At 45.6% G+C, this 18,986-nt stretch overlaps 1 protein-coding gene across 2 annotated transcripts in view; it reads left to right on the top strand.

Annotated features, from left to right (window-relative positions):
• Positions 1-852: 852 nt before the first annotated feature.
• Positions 853-18,986, top strand: part of sh3gl3a (SH3-domain GRB2-like 3a) — a 30,037-nt gene continuing 11,903 nt past the window's right edge. The window contains exon 1 of one of the 2 annotated variants that reach the window (XM_005447825.2): positions 853-1,077. In XM_005447825.2, the coding sequence (XP_005447882.1) occupies positions 1,033-1,077 (45 nt within the window). In that variant the 5' untranslated portion in view covers positions 853-1,032. The remainder of the gene's footprint in view (positions 1,078-18,986) is intronic. The other variant, XM_005447824.3, reaches the window with a different exon arrangement.

The raw sequence follows: 18,986 nt of genomic DNA, 5'->3' as shown, positions 1-18,986 counted from the left end.
GCAGCTCGGATATTAAAGGACTCGTCCCATCCCAGCAACAAACTGTTTTTGCAATCAGGCGGAAGGTTCCACACCATCAGGGCAAAAACAGAGAGCCTCAAGACCAGGCCATCCGAGTCCTGAACCAGAACATGCCCCCACTCCCCTCATAGCATCACCATAAGGGTCTTCATATCATATTCTTGTTACACTGCAGAACTTTCACTGTCATATTTCATATCATATCTGATTTAGTACATTGCTCTGCTAATGTGGCACAAAGCACTTTAACATTCCATTTGCACAATGTACACTTTCAGTTTTTTTGATTTAAAATTTCGGATTTTTAATTTGGATTTACTTATTCATCATCATCATCATCATCATCACCTTTATTTATAAAGCACTTTAAAACAACCACAGCTGACACAAAGTGCTGTACATTGGAATCGTATAATAAAATTACATAAGATATAAATAAAAGCCAAATAAATTATTTATTTATAATGTTTTGCACAGTCAGGACACATTTCACTGTGTGTTGTACTTTTATGACAAGTGGCAAATAAAGAATCTTGGAATAATCAAGGATTCACGTAAAATGCACGACCACTTTGATCAGGAGCCACTCCTAACAGCTTCAGTGTGCAACAAAGAAGTAACCCAGCAACAACTGTACCAACCGAGAAACAATTTCAATATCAGGAATCAAACAAAATGAAAAATACACATGCACACATCATATTCTCCCCCTCAAATACATTTTTTTTTAATGTCCAAGTCCAGCCCTGCTGCTCAGTGATGTCATGCATTTATTATCATTTAGCTTTTTAAATCCTCGGAGACCTTTATTTTGAAGGAGTTCCCGGTTGGGCCGGCCTCACGCCGTTGGAGCTTCACTGAGCTCGGGTCATGCTGCAATCTTAACGGAGCTGACTGATGAGTGCGGAGCTGTGGTGTCGGCTGCTTCGTTCTTGAGCCCAGCCTCCGTCGGCCGTGTGTTGAGTCGTTTTACCGGAGTATTTTGTGCGGGGTTGAAGCCGTTCGTCCAGGATGTCTGTGGCCGGGCTGAAGAAGCAGTTCCACAAAGCCAGTCAGGTATGGAGGCGCCCGACAACAACAGTTCGGATGTGGACCCTGATCTCCGCTTTAACATCAAACCGTGAACGGAATCAGGCTGTAGTTGGTCTGAAAACACGACGAGTCTGAGTTGTTATCGCTTAAAAATCGAGGGCTTCAAAACGTGTTTGCAGGGTGTGGATGGAGCGTTACTTTTCCACCCAGATAAGTTGTTTTTTATCGGAGATAACGTCACACCAAACCCTGCTGGGAAAATCTGGTGATTTAATTTAATTTCACACACACGCACAAATCTATTCATCTTAAGCCACAGTTATGGACTTTTTATCAACTTATGTAATCCGCTGAGTAATTCGTCTTCATTATTGTTGCCTTATAAGTTTGACACGGTCTTGTGAAACATCAGACTTTGCTGTTTCCACTGTAAAACCAACAGGAAACACTAACAGAGAAGTACACGTAACTGTATTTATTATGAATGTTTTGAGAGGCTTTAGGTCGAGGTCTGGTTTGATTTTATCCCCTGAAAGGAAATCACACATGAAGCCCGTGTTTAAGGCATCATGGCGATGTTTGTGGGAACTGAGGCACCAGCCAGATGTTTCACACCTGTCACACCTGCGCCACACAGTCATTTAAAGGCAGGTGGAGCAGTCTTTATCAGGTGCATTTCACTCCCGGGCTGTACGGTTTGTGTTATCTGGGTGAAGCTCCATCAGACTCAAATACCTTTTAACGTTACATGATAAAAATACATTGAGCCAGTGGAAGGACCTGCTATTCCCACTGCCACCAAAATACACTGTGGTTTGTGGGCGGCTGTGAGTAATGTCTAACATTTGAATAACATGGAAACAGCTCACAGACTGTTAGTCTCAGTGAACCTTCATCTTCATCTATAAATAAGAATTTGCTCCAGTTATCAGTAGATCACAGGCTGGTTTCCATCATACATAGATACAAGCTTCCATCAGTCTCAGCGGGATTTGCTAAACAGCACTGAATCTGTACTTTTGAATACTTTTGATAGCATGATATGTACTGGTGATGCTGGTTTAATCAGCTGAGCTTGCATGATTTGATCTCTCTGTTGCGTTTGATGCAGCAGAGCATGCGAGAAATATTGATTTCCATCAGTATTGGTGACTGTGCTTGTGGCGTACCACAGGGCTCCATTGTGGGCCCTTTGTCACGTTAGCAGCTGTTCCTTGTGTTCATATTTAAATCACTTTTATGCTGATGATACTCTGATATATCTGCACTTTAAACCAAGCAGAAGCCCCTAATAAACTCCTTCAAATGAAACTAAATCAAAACCTGATGGTATAGAAGATAGATGTAGCTACGATTGCCATCTTGTTGTTTTTAAAAATGATGTTAAAAAGAAGGATTCTGACTGTGAAAGCCGAGAAGGACCAGGATTTGGGAAATGTTCTGAATGTTTGATTCAGTATGTCCGCGTAGCTTCTCATGGTAGTCTGAAGAACTTGAAAAAAGGTGGTGACTGGACTGTTTTAAGAGTTCTTTAACAACCACCTCCAAAGGGGACAACCCCACCCAGGGGTTAAATAGCTGGGACTCTCCACCTTTGTTTTTAGAACTGAAGAAGCTTCTTGGATGAGAACTGAAACATCTTCACAAACTCAAAGAAGTCTGTTTTATTCAGTACGACCCCGAATGAGTCACTGAGTATCGAAGTTTTAACAGAGGTCGGGGCACAGCGCGTTGTGGAGCTGCAGGTATCACCCCGTGGTGGAGATCTGTCATCAAAGCGAGCGTCTTCCTTTTAAGACGTTTATATACATTTTAAACCACTTCTTTCTTGTTGTAACCTTGAGAATGTTATCTCTGCTGTTCTCTGATTTGCCTTTACAGTTTCCGTCCAGCTTACCGTTGTGTTTTTATGTGAATGGTGTAAACTGTTTTTAATCATGTCCCCTGAATAGTTTCCAGCTTGTTTTTTGGTTAAACGTGTTTCAGATCTGGTCTCAGGCTCAGTGGGGCAGTAGAAATGAACTGATTTGATTTGTCGTAGGAAGTGGGACTTGTGTGTTGGTTTTAGTCTATTTTTATTGTGTGTTATGTCATCACAATGCGTCGTGAGAGCAGGAAGACACAGAGGGTATCCCGCGGATTGCATTAGCCCGCTGAGCTAACAGTCAGTGCAGAGGTTTTTGCTGCGGTTATTGAGGCAACTTCAGGTTTAACCCTGTTTGTGAATGTGGTAAACGTCTAACTGGGATAAATCGCCACGGTAACTGATGCTGCAGACCCAACCTGCTCCGATGCACTTATGTTTGAGATGAGCGCTCGATAGGTATGAAGTCACCACTGACTGACCAATAAGATGTCTGGAAGATAGCGTCAGAATTCCTGAAAGTTCCATCAGGCCTCAGAGAGTACGGAGCATCAGTAAGATAAAGACTCTGAGTCACAACTTTATAGCTGATTCTATTTTTTACAGCCCTGTAAGCACTGCTATCTGATGCCACGCCTGTTTGTATTTGTGGACTTTATATCAAAACTCTGTTTACTCACACAGTCGTCACTTTTTCTGCTTCTACTTCCTGCTTCAAATAAACTGCACGCAGCAGATTGGGAAACCCTCACTTATGGACTTATGGACCTGATAACCACCTCGTGTGACCACTTAGCCTGATCGATGATGAAGGGGAAGATATCCTGGATCCTGTCAAAGTCGCTTCATAGTACAGACTTGCAGATGAACCTAAACTAAAACGTTAAGAGCTTGGTGTGTTAGTCTTCTTTATGCTCCTTTGTGCGTCTAGTAGATCCGTCGTTTCCAAAATGAACCTCGTGTTTCATTTAGGCTACGTTCACACTGCAGGCGAAAGCGCATCAAATCCGATTTTTTCGCCCCTATGCGACCCATATCCGATCTTGGTATGACAGTGTGAACGGCACAAATCCGATATTTTCAAATCCGATCTGGGTCACTTTCGTATGTGGTACTGAATCCGATACATATCCGATGTTTTAGAAAGCGACTGCTGTGTGAACTGTCATGTCGCATTAAATCCGTCTTTTACGTCACTGACACAAGACAGACGCCAATTATCAGCGCCGGAGAAGCGCCCGATAGGACATCGCGAACGATTTCTTGCCATCCGGTGAAACTGTTGGGAAGACCACGTTGGAGAAATGTGAACATTTTATTTTTACTGTATTTTCTGCAGATTCTGACAGAAATCTGCAACTATCCTTTGAAGCACCGCTCCTCTAAAACAGCAAAAAGGATCATTATTAGGTTATTTACATTATTATGTAAATAACAAAATAACTTAAAGCAAAAATTTGGAAACATAAAGTCTGAAGTCTTTATATTAAGGGCAATCAGTCAAACAATATTGTTTGCTCTGGGTCTAAACAGAGCGAGTTGTGTGTGACGTCTTCTTTTGCGCATGCGGGCCGCTTTGAGCGTTCACACTAGAGCGCGTTTGATGTCGCATTTTATGTGTAGTGTGAACAAGCAGACAAAAAAATCGGATTTGCTCAAAAAATCGGAATTGAGCATTAAGACCTGCAGTGTGAACGTAGCCTTAGTAAGACTGTAAACTCATCAGCAGGGTGTGTAATGAGCTCAGAGATCACGTGAGCAGCAGGCTCGTCTTCTCATAGACTGTAATCAGATTTCTTTTATAACCAGAGGAGTCGCCCCCTGCTGGCCATGAGAAAAAAGTGCTGGTTTGAGGTAATATTTCCGTCTTTGGTTTCCACCTTCGTGGAGAGCTGTGAGCAGCTCTGCTCAGCCTCTCTTTGAGGCCTGGCTTTGTTTCAGTCAGTGCTGATTTCTTCTCTTTCCCGGCAGTTAAACACTCACAGTGACAATGAGCCGTTACAGGCCTGGACCTGTGTTATTATTATCTTTAGCCACATAACGCGATAATTAGTCAGCTAAAGGCTGCAGCCCTGTGTGACTGTGCGCATGAATAAGAGAAAAATAAATCCATAATAAAGAGCACAATCGAACCTTTTATTCATCAGTGACCGCCTGTGTTCAATATTGCTTTAAAAAAAAATTACTTTATATTTATATAAATAGGATAGATCAGAATAGAATAGATCAGAATAGCCCTTTATTGTCATTGTACATGTGCAACAAAATGTGGGTGCTCCACACCAACTGTGCCGGAACAAAATATAAACAGTAGACAGCAATATGTACAAAATAAGAGAAAGGCCCACATTAGAGAAGACTTGGTCTGAAAGGAGTCCGTGTGTGAGTGATGGGGGTTACTCAGACTCAGATTGGTGAGGTGGGTGGGCAGGCGGGGAGTGGGGGCGGGGGGGGAGCTGTTAGTGAGACGTACAAAAGACAGTGAGGGGGTTATCTGTGGTGTGAGCACACGGTTATGAACCCAGTTTATATGAACTGGGTGTGTTCTCTCGTTTGTACAGGTCATACCAGTTACAGATTATATAGAGAGATTATAGTTTTATCCTTGATTTTAATTTGAATGTTTAAGATTGTCTCTGCAGGTTTGCGTAGACGATGAAGTGTTAATCTTAGGTGCTGCAGCCCTTCGAACATCGATTGAGGAGGTGGCGTTGTGTCTGTCTCTGTAAGTGTCTGCAGATGTGGAGTGTGAATAACAAACAGCTGGCTGATACAGCTCTCACTTTCAGCTTTTAAAAAGGAGCTCTGGTGTTTGGAGCTGTGAAAACACCACACAGGAAAAACACCACATTCTCCAATCGCATTTTTATCTTTACCAAACTCGAATATGTACCCCTTTACTCCTTGATGGGGGAGTGGGAGTTCCCTTTGAAGCTCTTTTCTGAACTGAGGGGTTTCTGTCATTTTTCAGGCTGTTTACAGAACAAATCGACTGAGTTTGCATCAGACGTCAGTGAGGGTGCTACCTGCCAGTGCAGCCGCCCTCAGAAAAACACAGAAACTGGTCAGCGTGATCAAATGGTCATGAAACCAAGACTTTATTGATATATACCGAGGTGTCATATGGGTACTGGGAAGGTCGTCTTTAAGGGGGAAAGAGTTCAAGAAAATACATGAAGGCAGGGGTGGTGAACTCCAGGCCTCGAGGGCCGGTGTCCTGCAGGTTTTAGATCCTGGGTCAACACACCTGAATCAGATGATTAGTTCATTCCCAGGCCTCTGGAGAACTTCAAGACATGTTGAGGAGGTCATTTAGCCATTTGAATCAGCTGTGTTGGATCAAGGACACATCTAAACCTGCAGGACACCGGCCCTCCAGGCCTGGAGTTCCCCACCCCTGCATTTAGGTGTCGAGTGATGAGATGATGGTGGATTGCTCTCTCAGGGTTGGAGGACAGGCAGTTTATGTATCTTGGGATCCTGTTCAAGAATGGTTTTAAGGTGGAGCGTGTGGTGGACTGGCAGGATGGTGCTGGTCCACCTTAACAGGACTATCTGTGGAGGTTGGTGGTGGAGAGATTGGCTCCGCGCCTTTTCAGTGTCTTTAAGTGTTTCCTGTTTTACACAAACAGGTTCTCCTTCTGTTGCTATATTGAGAAGGTTTAATTTACCCATAATTCACTGCACCAGTATCCTGCTTCAGAGCGTCGGGCTCTAAAGGGCTCTAAGCTGCAGCCACACTGGAAGCGGTTCATTCGCCGTGCGTCGATGTGAGGCTGATGGATGGTCACTAGTGGAGATTCCTGGCTCTGGTTGCCTAGGTAACCAACTAATGCATTTACTACCAGGTCATGTGTTAATCACCGGTTTCCTTCACTCTCATTGAGAGTGTCTTCACCGTGCTGACAGCTGGTCTGAGTGTTTGTTTGTTTCTGCGGTGCTTCGTGGACAGACACCTCGCTTTGGGCTCGTCTGCTCCGGGAGTCTTTGCTTGGTTCAGACCTGACTCTCCTGGTCAGGTGACTCCACGGAGGCTGCTTATTCAAATCTGACAGAGTAAAACTTTTAGGATTGCAGCTGTGATTGACGAACAGATTGACTCCTGCATACCTCGGCCTCCGCCCTGCAGTGTCTCCTGCCTGATGAAGTAGCTTCAGGTATGTGACTGGTGAGAGCGCTGATGCTGAGCTTAGAACGACGTGCGGCTGAATCACAGATCAGATTCTCTGTTTAATCTCTGTCCTCTCACAGCAGGCTGTATGAACGCTGTCGTGTCTGTGAAATTATTCCCACGTGCACAAGCTGAAAGTCAACCTGCCACTTCCTGTTTGTGTGTCAGTGTGCGGTGCATGACATTATAGATTGTGTTTTATTTTAAACACATGTGAAAGATAAACTCGAGGTCGACTTGGTTTCCACTTTCACTTATTTTCCGACGTGAGAAAAAGATGCAGACTGAGTGAAACCCGATGAACGCTCAGTGTTTCCTACCTGTGTGTTTTTCCAGGTACCTTTGATCTGTTTGTTTGAGTCCTGCACTGATAACAGTAAAAATCAATGCAAAACATTTCAGAGCTTCTCTAACGCTGGCGTCACCTGCTGTGGTTTCCTGCTGCTGGCAGACTGATAGCGGCGCTCGTCAGCGTCGGCCTCTCCTGCACAGAAAAAACAAATCAGACGTTAGTTTTTACAGCGAGCCGCTCGTCGTGTGTTTCACAAACATTGTTTGCTGTTCACCTGCTTCCTGACATGGAAATAGGACGGCCACCAGGGTGGAGACCAGATGAACCAGCAGGAGATAACCGGGAAGGGAAACGCTATCACTTCCTGTTTATTTCAGCTACATCTCTGACTTTGTTTCCACTATTGTTGGAAAAGCAGCACAATTAATAAAGTAGAATATGTTCTCTGCCCGCTTTGAAAAAATCCTCGGGGGGTTTATATTTGCACTCAGGTCCAGGCTGCTACTGAATTCTATGGAACAGCTGTGTGCTGCTGGATAAGCCTTAGATCCAGAGTTCCCTCTGACCTGGGACTGTCCACCATTAGTCCAGTCTAGCTAATGTAAGCCAACTGGAAAGAAGATTGGAAAACGTGGCCTGGTCTGATGAGTCTTGATTTCTGTGGCAGCGTTTAGATAGCAGGGTAGACATCATGAAAGCGTGGCTCCATCCTGCCTCGTATCAAAGGTTCAGGATGCTGCCGGTGGTGTTCCTGCTACACTTTGAGCTTCATTTAAACTCCACAACCTGCCTGAGTATTGCTGCTGACCGTGTTCGTCCATTTGTGACCACCGTGCGTCACGCCACGAAGCTCAGATCGACTCAAACAGGTTCACTGAACGTGATGACGAGTTCACGGCAGTCAAATGTCCTCCACAGTCAGCAGATCTCAGTCCAGCAGAGGGACTGTGGACAGTGGAGGGACGGGAGGCTCGTATCACGGATGCAGACGATAAATCTGCAGCAGCTGTGTGACGCTATCCTGCCGACACGGAGCAAAATCTGCGTGTTTAATCTGAGCCGTGAAGGAAACGTGTACCTTCAGTCTCGCTCAATGAGAACTTTGTGTTTAGGCTCCACAACAAAACGTGTGTCTAGTTAGATGTTGGCTGATACTGTGAACAGATATTGGTCCTGGATCAGATATAACCTGCCCGTCTATCCGTTTCACTCCATGACGCTCTGCGTTTACTAAGCTAACATAGCATAGAGCACGGAGGAAGCTAACAGCACCGAGCCGTCAGTGTGGAGGAGTTTCTGCGCGTTTCTTTATTATGAAGGTTATTTTTGTTTCTCTTCTGCTTCAGTCTGCTGCTCGGAGATGCTGTCACAGCCAGACCGAGAGCAGGAAACGAGGAACTAACGTGACCACACAGAACAGAAAGACTCTCACACTGAGCTGAAATCAGCCTGTAATTTATCCCAGTCCTCTTGCTGTTTCCCATTTTACTCCTGAATTCACTAACTGTTTATTCTTGGATTTATTTACTTGTTAGGTTTCATTGAAGAGCGGAAGCAGTGTTTAAAAATGGTCATTGAAGGATAACTGAAGCTGTCGTTTTTACTGATGGACGCAGTGTTACCCGCAGAGTCTTCAGGATGAGAACAAATGAGGCATTTTGTGTGTAAAACAAAAATCTGAGTAACGGCAGGAAAAAGCTTCGATCGTCACGTGGACTCTAAGGAAGATTAGGATAAAAACTGAGGAAGAGGAGCAGAAGCTGAAGTTTCACATCATATTTTGGTGTTTGCGCTCAAAGGGAATCTGAGCTTGGAGAGGATGTCATGTTCAGTCAGTGGATGTGGATCTTTAAAGGTCCACAGCAGACAGGACAGACTTCACCAGAAGGTCTTTTTAAGACAAATAGTGACAATAAAAATGATGTCATCTACTTGAAACCACAGGTGTCTTTATTTAATCTGTAACTTTTGGGTGATTTTTCTGGTTGAAGCTTGAGGTAAACAGGCCGGTCGTGTCTCAGCGGCTAAATAAAGACGAGCTGTGTGAACTGAGCGCGACGTGGGTTTGCGGTGTGTCGGGATGGAGATCTGCCCCAGTCTGTCACTCAGTCACAGCTGTGGTTTTCCTGATCTGCAGCTCTCTTTGCCGTGCAAAGTCCGCAGTCACTGAACAGGTGGAGCTCGCCATCCGTGACGTTTTATGACCAACGCTGTTGACGCCTCACACACTGAAACCAAACGAGAGTCATAAAACTTTCTGTCTTCATCAGAGCGAGGCTTGTTTGGGGATTTTTAGCCCAACCTCTACTTTCAAGCTGACAGGTCTTTAGTTTACTTTAATCATATAGTAATATTTCCTCAAACAGTGACCCGAGCCTTAAGTTACCTCTGATCCAGCTCACGCATGATTTCATAGTCTCAGTCAGCTTTGGGCTGCAGAGCATCGCCTCCATTTCACCCGAGTGCTGCATCTTTAACAGCGTTGTCCAATGAATGATGACCTTTGTGTGTTACATTCAGATTTTGGTCTGTCTGATCCTGAAAGGCTGAATGATTCGATGCTGTATGTGGTAAAGCCTGCAATACTTTCTCTTCACGCTGGAGGATGGAAATAAACTCTCTCATAGGCCTGTGGTGTTCGTGTTTGGGCCACACGGTGTGATCGCACATTAACACCCCGCCCCCCCCGACTATCGATTACCTGTGATTGGATGGGAGTACAGAGAAGACTGTTTCTGTTCGTTAGCACGCTTTAAGAGACAGAGCGTGTTTCCGTTTGCTGCGAAGTGATCTCTGTTTTTAGAGGAGGTCATTGCTGACAGGTATACTGTCCAGGTGTAGCCCACCTCTCATCCAGTGACAGCTAGGATAGACTCCAGGATACCGACTGAATATCGATACATTACATTTTGGTATATTTAGTATTTTTATCTTATAATATTCTAGTTTTTATGCAGATACTTTTCTTGCTTTCATCCATCAGAGAGTTTGTCAAAGGCATTGTTGCTCTTACAGTTTTGACTTGTTCATAAAAACCTGAATTTGACGCGCAGCTTTAGTGCTGCTCACTCACAGAGTTTGGAAAAGCGAGACACTCGCTGTTTTCTTGAACTTTAGTTATAAATGGCTGAATGTGAAGTGAGTCAGACCTCAGCAGGCACTGAGGTGAACCGACAGGAAAGGAATGAAAGCTAACTGATTATGCACAGAAATCGCTGTTTCATGTTCTTTTAAAAATACACTTTGGCATAACTTAAGAAGCATTGATGTCAGCAGAGCGGAGGTGAAACGGTCTCAGGTGTGAGCGGGGGTCTTGATTTCGGGTCGGCCTCGCTGCACGCCTGCAGCATCAACGACCTGGTCTCTTCGTTCTTACGCTAACCTGCTGCGTTCGCTCGCTGCCTGCAGCAGAAACAAGATGCCACTGCTCAGAGATACAGCCGACACCTCGCTGCGCCGAGCCCATCCATCTTTAATGATCGGTGATGGAGGACCGAGCCCCGGTCGCCTGGCGGTCTGGCAGGCGACCTCTCAGCTCATTAACATTTCAGCAGCTCATCATTATCATCATCATTGTGTGCTGCTTCCCTGTGACGTAAATCAGCCGGTTTATGTTGGCAGTGAGAGACGAGAGTCCTCCAGCCGAGCAGGAGAAGATTTATGATGTAAAGATTTCCCAAAAGGTGAAACGTTAAACTGGCTTCTGTTTTTTATCCCCGAGGAAACACCCGGTTCGAGCACAGCACGCCGTTTCCTGCTGAGTGTCGTTTTAACCAGATTTTATTTTGTTCATCAGGATAGCAAAGGATAGGGAAATGCAGGTTTCTGTCAAACAGGGTAACAGTCTCGGTGCTTCAGCTGCACTCAAAGCAATCGTGCATATGTGCTACTCGCCGAGCAGACGAAGATTTGGAGCCAGAAAAACCTGCAGAAGATTCCAGTCTGCGTAGTGGTTTCATGTGTGTGTCGATAACGGCAGCAGAGTATTTTAAAATCAGATATATACTGATACTGTTGAAAAAAGGCTTTTATAATATTACTGAGCTGTTGTCATAATCTGGAGTCCTGTTTACCTGCAGTGGTGCTTTTATATTCTTGTTTTATGTCAGGTTGTTACTATTGTTACTACTGTGTAACAATCATTTTATTTGAATTGCTTTTAATTTTACTTTATTTTGTAATAACCTTTCGATCAGGAACTCGTGATGAAAACGAGTTTGTGTGGCTGAACTGATGCATTCGCCTGATGGACCTGAAGCCGCGGTCGTGGTTGGCAAATGGTGACATCATCACAGTGGTGCAAACATTTATACTGGTTTCATATATCGGCTCTTGCGGTCTTCTGCTGAGTGATGGTACAGATGACATCGTTGTTTTTGCAGTGGTCTCTGCAGGACCGTCGTCCATCGCTCAGACTCTGTTAGCTGCAGATGTTGCCTTCACTGTAACTGGGGGTTAATTAAGCGTTGGTAGCTAAACTGGGAAACTCTGACTGGTTCTCACAAGTGAAGTGAAGCTTGATCGTGGCCCTGCAGCCACAGCAGCAGACGGGCTTCTTACGTTTCTCAGAGCCCAGTTAGCACATTTTAATTATTTTATTTTATTGTGAGTTTGTTGAAAATGGAAAACGGCCTAACCTCGGCCCCGATGGTCAGACCACCTCTGTTTAAAACTGTTGTTTTAATGCCCGACTCCTGTTATGGGGAAGTTTGTATTAACGCAGGCAGACAGAGCTGCCGCCACAAACCAGACGACTGTAAAAACAGCAGCTGATGTTTGTCGAAAAGTTGTGCAGGAGTTATCAGAGCTGGCCTGAAATCTCCCGACCAGAGCCGGGCTCAGATTAGTTTCCCCCGATGGAAACGTTTCCGGCTGCGCTCAAAGACACAGGGAGTCATTTATCAGCACGAGCCCAAAGAAACGATGAGAATCAATAAACCAAAACTAAATGATTATGTGAAGGAGGTCAATCAGACGCACGTGCACCGTCACAACCCACACTGCAGCACTTTATCACTACAGCAGACTCCTCTCTGGTAAATATTATGTCTGTTTATTCATCTCCCTGACCTTTGACCCTGAGAGCTTTTAAATGTAATATTTTCTCTTGACGTCTCTCGGTCGTGTTATCTGACCTTAATGATTCATGGAAGACACAGAGTGCATTGACTAAATTCTTCTGAACTCACTGCACACTTATTAACTCATGTTAACAAGTGAAGAAAGAAAAGCTTCTCTGCAAGTATCGCATTTGTTTGTGACAAATAAGTGATCGGTGTAATCAGCTGCCTCTGCAGCGAGTCTCCCAGCCCACAGATGGACTCCATCTCCTCCTTACTCTGCAGCTGTGACTCCAGGTTCATGAAGGAGGTCTCCACCTGCTGCAGGTTCTCGTTAGAAAACCCATCCAGCTCACGGAGGACCTGCAGAACAGAACCAGGATCACCGGCTGGAGGAGGAGGAGGAGCCGCCGGGAATTTTCTGGAGAAGCAGCTGATTAACATCAAGAACCAAAACGATGAGAGCGACGTGCCTGCAGGGAGGCGGGAACTGTGTCGCTGTTGGACAGATGAGAAACAAAACAAGAACAAGTAGAAATTTGCATTTTTCTGTAATCATGTGATCCATAAACTAAAATGTTGAGTTGTGTTGAATAAGGGTTGAAATTCGAACTCGAGCTCATCAGAAGAGTGTTTACTCGGCTCACAGAGCAGGTGAGCAGCACGCTCTTTTTCTGCACTGCTTTTTACAGCTGTAAGAGTCGCCCCCTGCTGGATATTAGCAATAATGCAGGTTTAACACCCGTGCATTGTTTGAGTTGAATTGTACGCCTGACTTATGGTGAAATTCAGTGATGCTCGAAGGTCATTCAGTTTTAGCTTCACTTCCACTTGGTCTGTGAGCAAGAAACCCCACAGCCAATCAGAATGAAGCTGGCCTACAGGGGGAGGAGTTGAAACTGTTTGTATCACAAGTTTCTGCTCTGAAGGCCCAGCATGTGGTCAGCAGACCTGACAGGAAGTATGTGAGGTGATGTGTCTGACTGAAGGAACCATAATGATTTCAGACGTGACCATCAGCAGTCGACTCTGAAGTAACGGAGAAGCGTGTCTCTGCTCTGGACAGGCCTCTAATGAGTCAGGTTTAACCCGGCCGTGACGACGGGGGATTAATCCAGTAATTTCACGCCGTCCTGTCTGACGTGCGTTTTTTATTTTTTCGTAAATCCTCTTGTGTCTGTTTTCCAGGAGACGACCTCGTTAACTCGTTTCTGTTTGAGCTTCGATTCCCTGAAACTGAGCCGCTGTTTGTAGGTTGAGCTCAGAAACAGAAGTGACGGGAAACGCAGCACAATGTCTGCAAGGCTGCCTGCTGCTGCTTCCTTCCTGCTGAACGCATGAAGAAAGCTCCACCCACGGCGCACACACACACACACACACACACACACACACACACACACACACACACCTGACTGTGAAAGATGTGGTTGCATTCACTGCAGCTCACACTCACTCTGTAGAGTAAAGGCTCTCTTCACATGGTGTAATTAGCTTAAACATACAATAATGACACTGGTGAGTGTTGATCAGTCAGCTGGGGGCCTTAAACACACCTTTATGGGCCCTGCAGTGTTACTGCTGCGTGCAGTCATGATAAAGTTGCTCCTCACACTCAGTCCAAAGATTTTCTGGACTCGATCACAGCTTTGGTGTGTGCGTGCGTGTAAGATTAGCGTGTCCAAGGCGACGGCAGCGCTGATGATAAATGCGATCCAGTCGTAGGCCTGCGGAGTGTGTGAGCCTCCTTTGCTGCGCTCTTTGTCCCGGTTTTATGGCACAGTCAGATTATTGCTCAATCCCAACACTTACGAACTCGGTCAAAGTCCTCGAGTGTAAGTTTGGTCTAATGAATTCAGCTTTGACCTCATGATGGTTTTCATTAAGGTCACAGGAAGTGTTTCCACAAAGCAAAGGAGGTTTTTTATTTTTGACTCTTTGCTGATTAGCTGAGTATTGTTAAAGGCTCGATTAGCAGCAGACACAACAGAGAGCCAATCGGAGAGCAGGAACAGGTCAGGTTGACCTAAGACGTGATGAGGTTGATGTGACCTTTTCCACATTGTTAGTGGGAACTTGTTGAAAGCCTCCTGAGGCTGCTGATTCGTCTTTTTTGTTCCCTGCGTGCTCTGCCTTTGTGTTGTTTCTATAACAGGTCGTGTGCTCTATTCTTTGCCTTTAAACGATGTCTGACTGTCGTGCGTACACTCTGATGGACGCATCGGGGACAGTGTGGGGTCGTCATCCTGTTGCCTCCTGCACCCAGCGAGGCGGTCACTTTGCTCCAGTCTGCTTCCTCTCTCCTGTTTCCCTGCAGGCCGGCCTCTGGTCAGCTCCCTGTTTTCTTTTTTCTGGTTCTTGATGTCAGTCGGTTGCTTCTCCACAAAGTCTCTGGGTCACTGTTTCCAAAAGCTGCAGGGGGTGGAGAACTGGCTCCGGCCTGAGCAGAAAGGTGCTGAAAGTCTGAGTGATGAGAGGAGGGGTGAATAAATAGCAGAGGAGAAGTTTATCAGCGGTGTTGTTCGTGTAAACGACGCTCTCCGCGTGGAAAACACCGACCAAGCTTCACGCAGACGTGCAGAAGCGTCTGAGGACAAAACCAAACCAAGTCAGTGTCACAGCTTTGTTAGCAGGACAAAGTGATTACTGACCTCCAGCCTGTAATAACATCAGCCTATCAGCTTGTTCATGGTGTGAATCGGTGGCAGCAGTGAACAAGCAGGCGAGCGTTCCCGTCCAGCTCAGGTCTGTCCTCCGGGAGCTCGCTCAAACAATACCTTCCTGCAAACACACACAAAGCACACACAGCTGAATTCCTGTGTACGTGCGGAGGCCGGTGACTCAGCGCCGCGAGAGATTCCTCTTTGTTTTGACGGGAATCTGCTGCTCGCTCCGGCGGGCGCTGTGGTTTGACTCGTGTCTGTCTCCCCATCGTTAATAACACACCTCAGCTCAGTGCATGATGCTGACTCACAAACACACAACAACCCAGCTGAGCTCACTCTCCTGTTTCTCACTTTCTCCACTTCTCCAGACAAAATTTCCCACGTGATCCGTCACGCTGTGAGGCCGAGGCGAAGCGGTGAGCGGGGACCGGAGCGCGCGTCGGTGCGGACGAGTGTTAAAGCGTTTAATTAACCTCCAGACACTTTTGATTAACCTTAAAATCTGAAGTCAGATCTTTTCCAAGAGGTTAAAACGAGAAGTATTTTAGTTTCAGGGGAAAAAGAGAGAAAAGTTTTGGACCTGAAGATTAAATTAAGTTTAATGAATACTTAACGACCCAGCGAACTCTACTTCCTTTAAGATGAGTGTGTTCTTTGTTCTGTGTGTAGAGCTGAACATTTATTCAGTGCACATAGTGCATTGATTGAACGTTAGGAGGAGGTGGGACAACGGGCCAATAGGACCGCGTTTCTCTTCTTCTTTTGTCAGCCGTCTCACAGAGGCCGTCGCTGCTCTGAGGCTGCACAGACAACATTCCCTGGATGTTGTTGGGTGTGTTTCATTTGGATGTGCTGGAGACGTTCAGAGACACAAACTAATCCCCCAAAGTTTGGTTTGATTTTCAGACTTCGGGCGTGTTCTTGTCCCAGCTGGAGATCTTCTGAAGAGCTTTGAGTCATAGTTCTTCATTTTTAGGCCTTTCCTTTTGGCAAAGTCAGAATTATTCAATAAAAATTGAAGAGAATGCAACAGGTTAATATACGAGGCCTCGGACGCCCTCGCGGAGGCTGGAAGCTGATGTTTACATGTGCGCTCTGGCTGCAGCGTTATTGCTTGGCTGCTTGGTCACTGTGCATGCGAGATGCTGCTGTGTGTGTCTGCAACAGGAAGGAACAAGGTGTGTGTGTGTGTGTGTCTCACAATCAAAGAAATGCTACAAAGCTGCTGGCTGCTTTGATCTGTGAGGAGACGTTAACGTCCTGAAGATGGTGGCGTGCGGCGAGTCGACGGTTTTCACTGCTGAGCCTTGTGTTCAGCGCTCGGGATCATTTCAGCTCTAATGTGTCGGTTTACGTAAAGTCTGGTGGTGTGGATTAAAAGACTTTTTCCTAGTCACCTGTAACCTGCTGCTAATGCATCTGGCCTGCAGGCATTGTGCCGTCTCCTCCTCCATCAGCTGCCAAAAGCTGCGTTACTTTGGAGAGATGCAGCCTTTCTAAACAGTTACACGTGGTTACATTTACAAACATTTCACTTTACGTTCAGCTTAACTTCCAAATCTTCCACGTTATCGTTCATGATAACACGTCACTTTTAAAACTGCATCTTTTGCACATGTTTTAAAGGAGACTGTTGAATTTTTGGACTTGTTAGCGTAGCTTAGTATGAGTCACAGTTCAAAGTAATCCATCTTTCTGTTACACAGTGTCTTAGTTTAACTCCTGGTGCTCTCGAGGCTCTCGTCTTTTTAACCTGCTGCAGGCCTTTGTCTCACTCTCCTGTCTCTTCCCTCATCATCCTCACCGTTCCAGGTTTTATCAGCACGATTCATGTGCAGCACGTCCTTAAGCTCGGCGTGTCACAGCCCACGGGCTCACGGTGTCCCGGACAGAGACCAATCCCTCCTTGTGATGTCATTTGTCTGCTCATACACAAACTTTCATTGAGAGTCATTTAACCCTCATCATCCTCCTGCTTGCCCGTGCTGACTGTGATAAAATGTAGTCTGAGCTTGGATTACTGTAAATACACTGAGCTCATTATTATTAACTTCAAACGTTCAATGGGAACGTCCAACACTGGAACAGGAGATGCACGTCAGGAAGTGCAGAAAAGAAACCTGAACATTAAACTGATCATACTTTGTTTTTAGGAAAGTCCCGGTCTGGTGGCTAACCACGTCCCGACCCCGGCTCTGTGCTTAAATTCATATCCTTTTGTGAAAAATGCAAGCGTGTGATGAATGATATAGACGGAGCATGCAGCGAGTCTGCAGTGAGACGTTCAGCCTTCCTGTTCAGCGCCCCCTCCTCTGTCCTAGAAAGGCTCTGCCCGTCGGATTGGGCTCATTTCTCTGAGTCTGCTAATTTTACCCAGGCTCTGACCCACTTGGTGAATCTTTCCAGCTACTCTGCAGCACTAGTAGCCTGAAACACACACACACACACACACACACACACACACCACGCTCGGCAGGCCGGAGTGTTTGGACTCAACGGTTGGCCGAGCGATCGAGCTGTGACTGTGGTCGTTAAACTGCTGATGGTGACACTGACGCTGTCGGGCACGGTCGGCTTGTAGCTCGGCGTGCAGCCAATCACAGCTCTGAGTTTATTGTGAAACTGTAATAAAAATAAAAATTTCCAAGATGTTTTCCACCTTTAATGTGATCTCTAACCTGCACAGTTCAGCTGAAAAACAAACTATAAGGTTCGTACCTTTTTACCAGCTGCTGCAGGTGGACAGGTGTGCAGCTGGGTGGGCAGCTCACAGGTCTTAGGTTGGTCGGGAGGACGTAGGCTCAGCATTAGAATAGAATAGAATTCAACTTTATTGTCATTGCACATGTCACAGGTACAGGGCAACGAAATGCAGTTTGCATCCATCCAGAAGTGTTTTAGCCGTGATATAGATATATTACAATATATATTAGCAATAATATAGATATGCAAGTATATTACAGAAATGGGTCTATTATGGTATGTTATAATGTACACAGTATGAAGTATGTTATGAATATTCTATAACTATAAGTATGTACAGGCTATGAACAGGATATAAATATGAAATAAAAACTATACAGAAATCTGAGATATACAGTTATACAGAAATGTGAACTATGCAAGTTATAAACAGTTGTAGGATTAAAAATTATCGTATGTACAGAATGATTATTTACACAGAACTATACAGTAGTGCAGTTAAGATAAGTGAGATATGTGGATAATTTCTACAGAGGCTGTATAAAGTGCTGGTGGTTGTGAGTGGTGGTTCAGTCCATGTTATTATTGTGTGTTTGAGGGTACGGTTGTCCATTGTGTGTGTGTGTGTGTGTGTGTGTGTGTAGGTGGTTGTGGGTGTGTGTATGTTCAGTCCATGAGTTTAACGTGGGTCAGATGTCAGGAGGCAGAGTTCAGGAGTCTGACAGACAGGATTTGAAGTGTGCTAAGACCAGCTGTTCTAAGCACTTAGTGATGATGGGGGTGAGTGCTACTGGGCGGTAGTCATTGAGGCTAGATGGGTTGGAGTTTTTGGGTATCGGGACGATGGAGGTGGATTTGAAGCAGGCCGGTACCACAGCGTGGGCCAAGGACAGGTTGAATATGTCTGTCAGGACTCCTGCAAGCTCCCCAGAACACGCTCTGAGAACACGCCCGGGGATGCCATCAGGACCTGCAGCCTTGTGGACATTGATCCTGCTCAGCACCGCTCCTACATCGGTGGGGGAGAGAGTCAGAGGTTGGTGGTCTGGCGTCGTGTCTGTTTTGGTTGTGGTTGTGGGGTTCACTCACTCAAAACGAGCATAAAAGTTGAGCTCGTTGAGGAAGGAGGCATCAGAGGATGCGGGGGAGGGTTTGGTGGTCCTGTAGTCTGTAATGGTCT

This window comes from Oreochromis niloticus, linkage group LG1, assembly GCF_001858045.2.
Source record: "Oreochromis niloticus isolate F11D_XX linkage group LG1, O_niloticus_UMD_NMBU, whole genome shotgun sequence".
NCBI classification, from domain to species: Eukaryota; Metazoa; Chordata; class Actinopteri; order Cichliformes; family Cichlidae; genus Oreochromis; species Oreochromis niloticus.
Note: the sequence above shows the minus strand (reverse complement) of the source record. Positions and strands in the feature narration are given on the sequence as shown.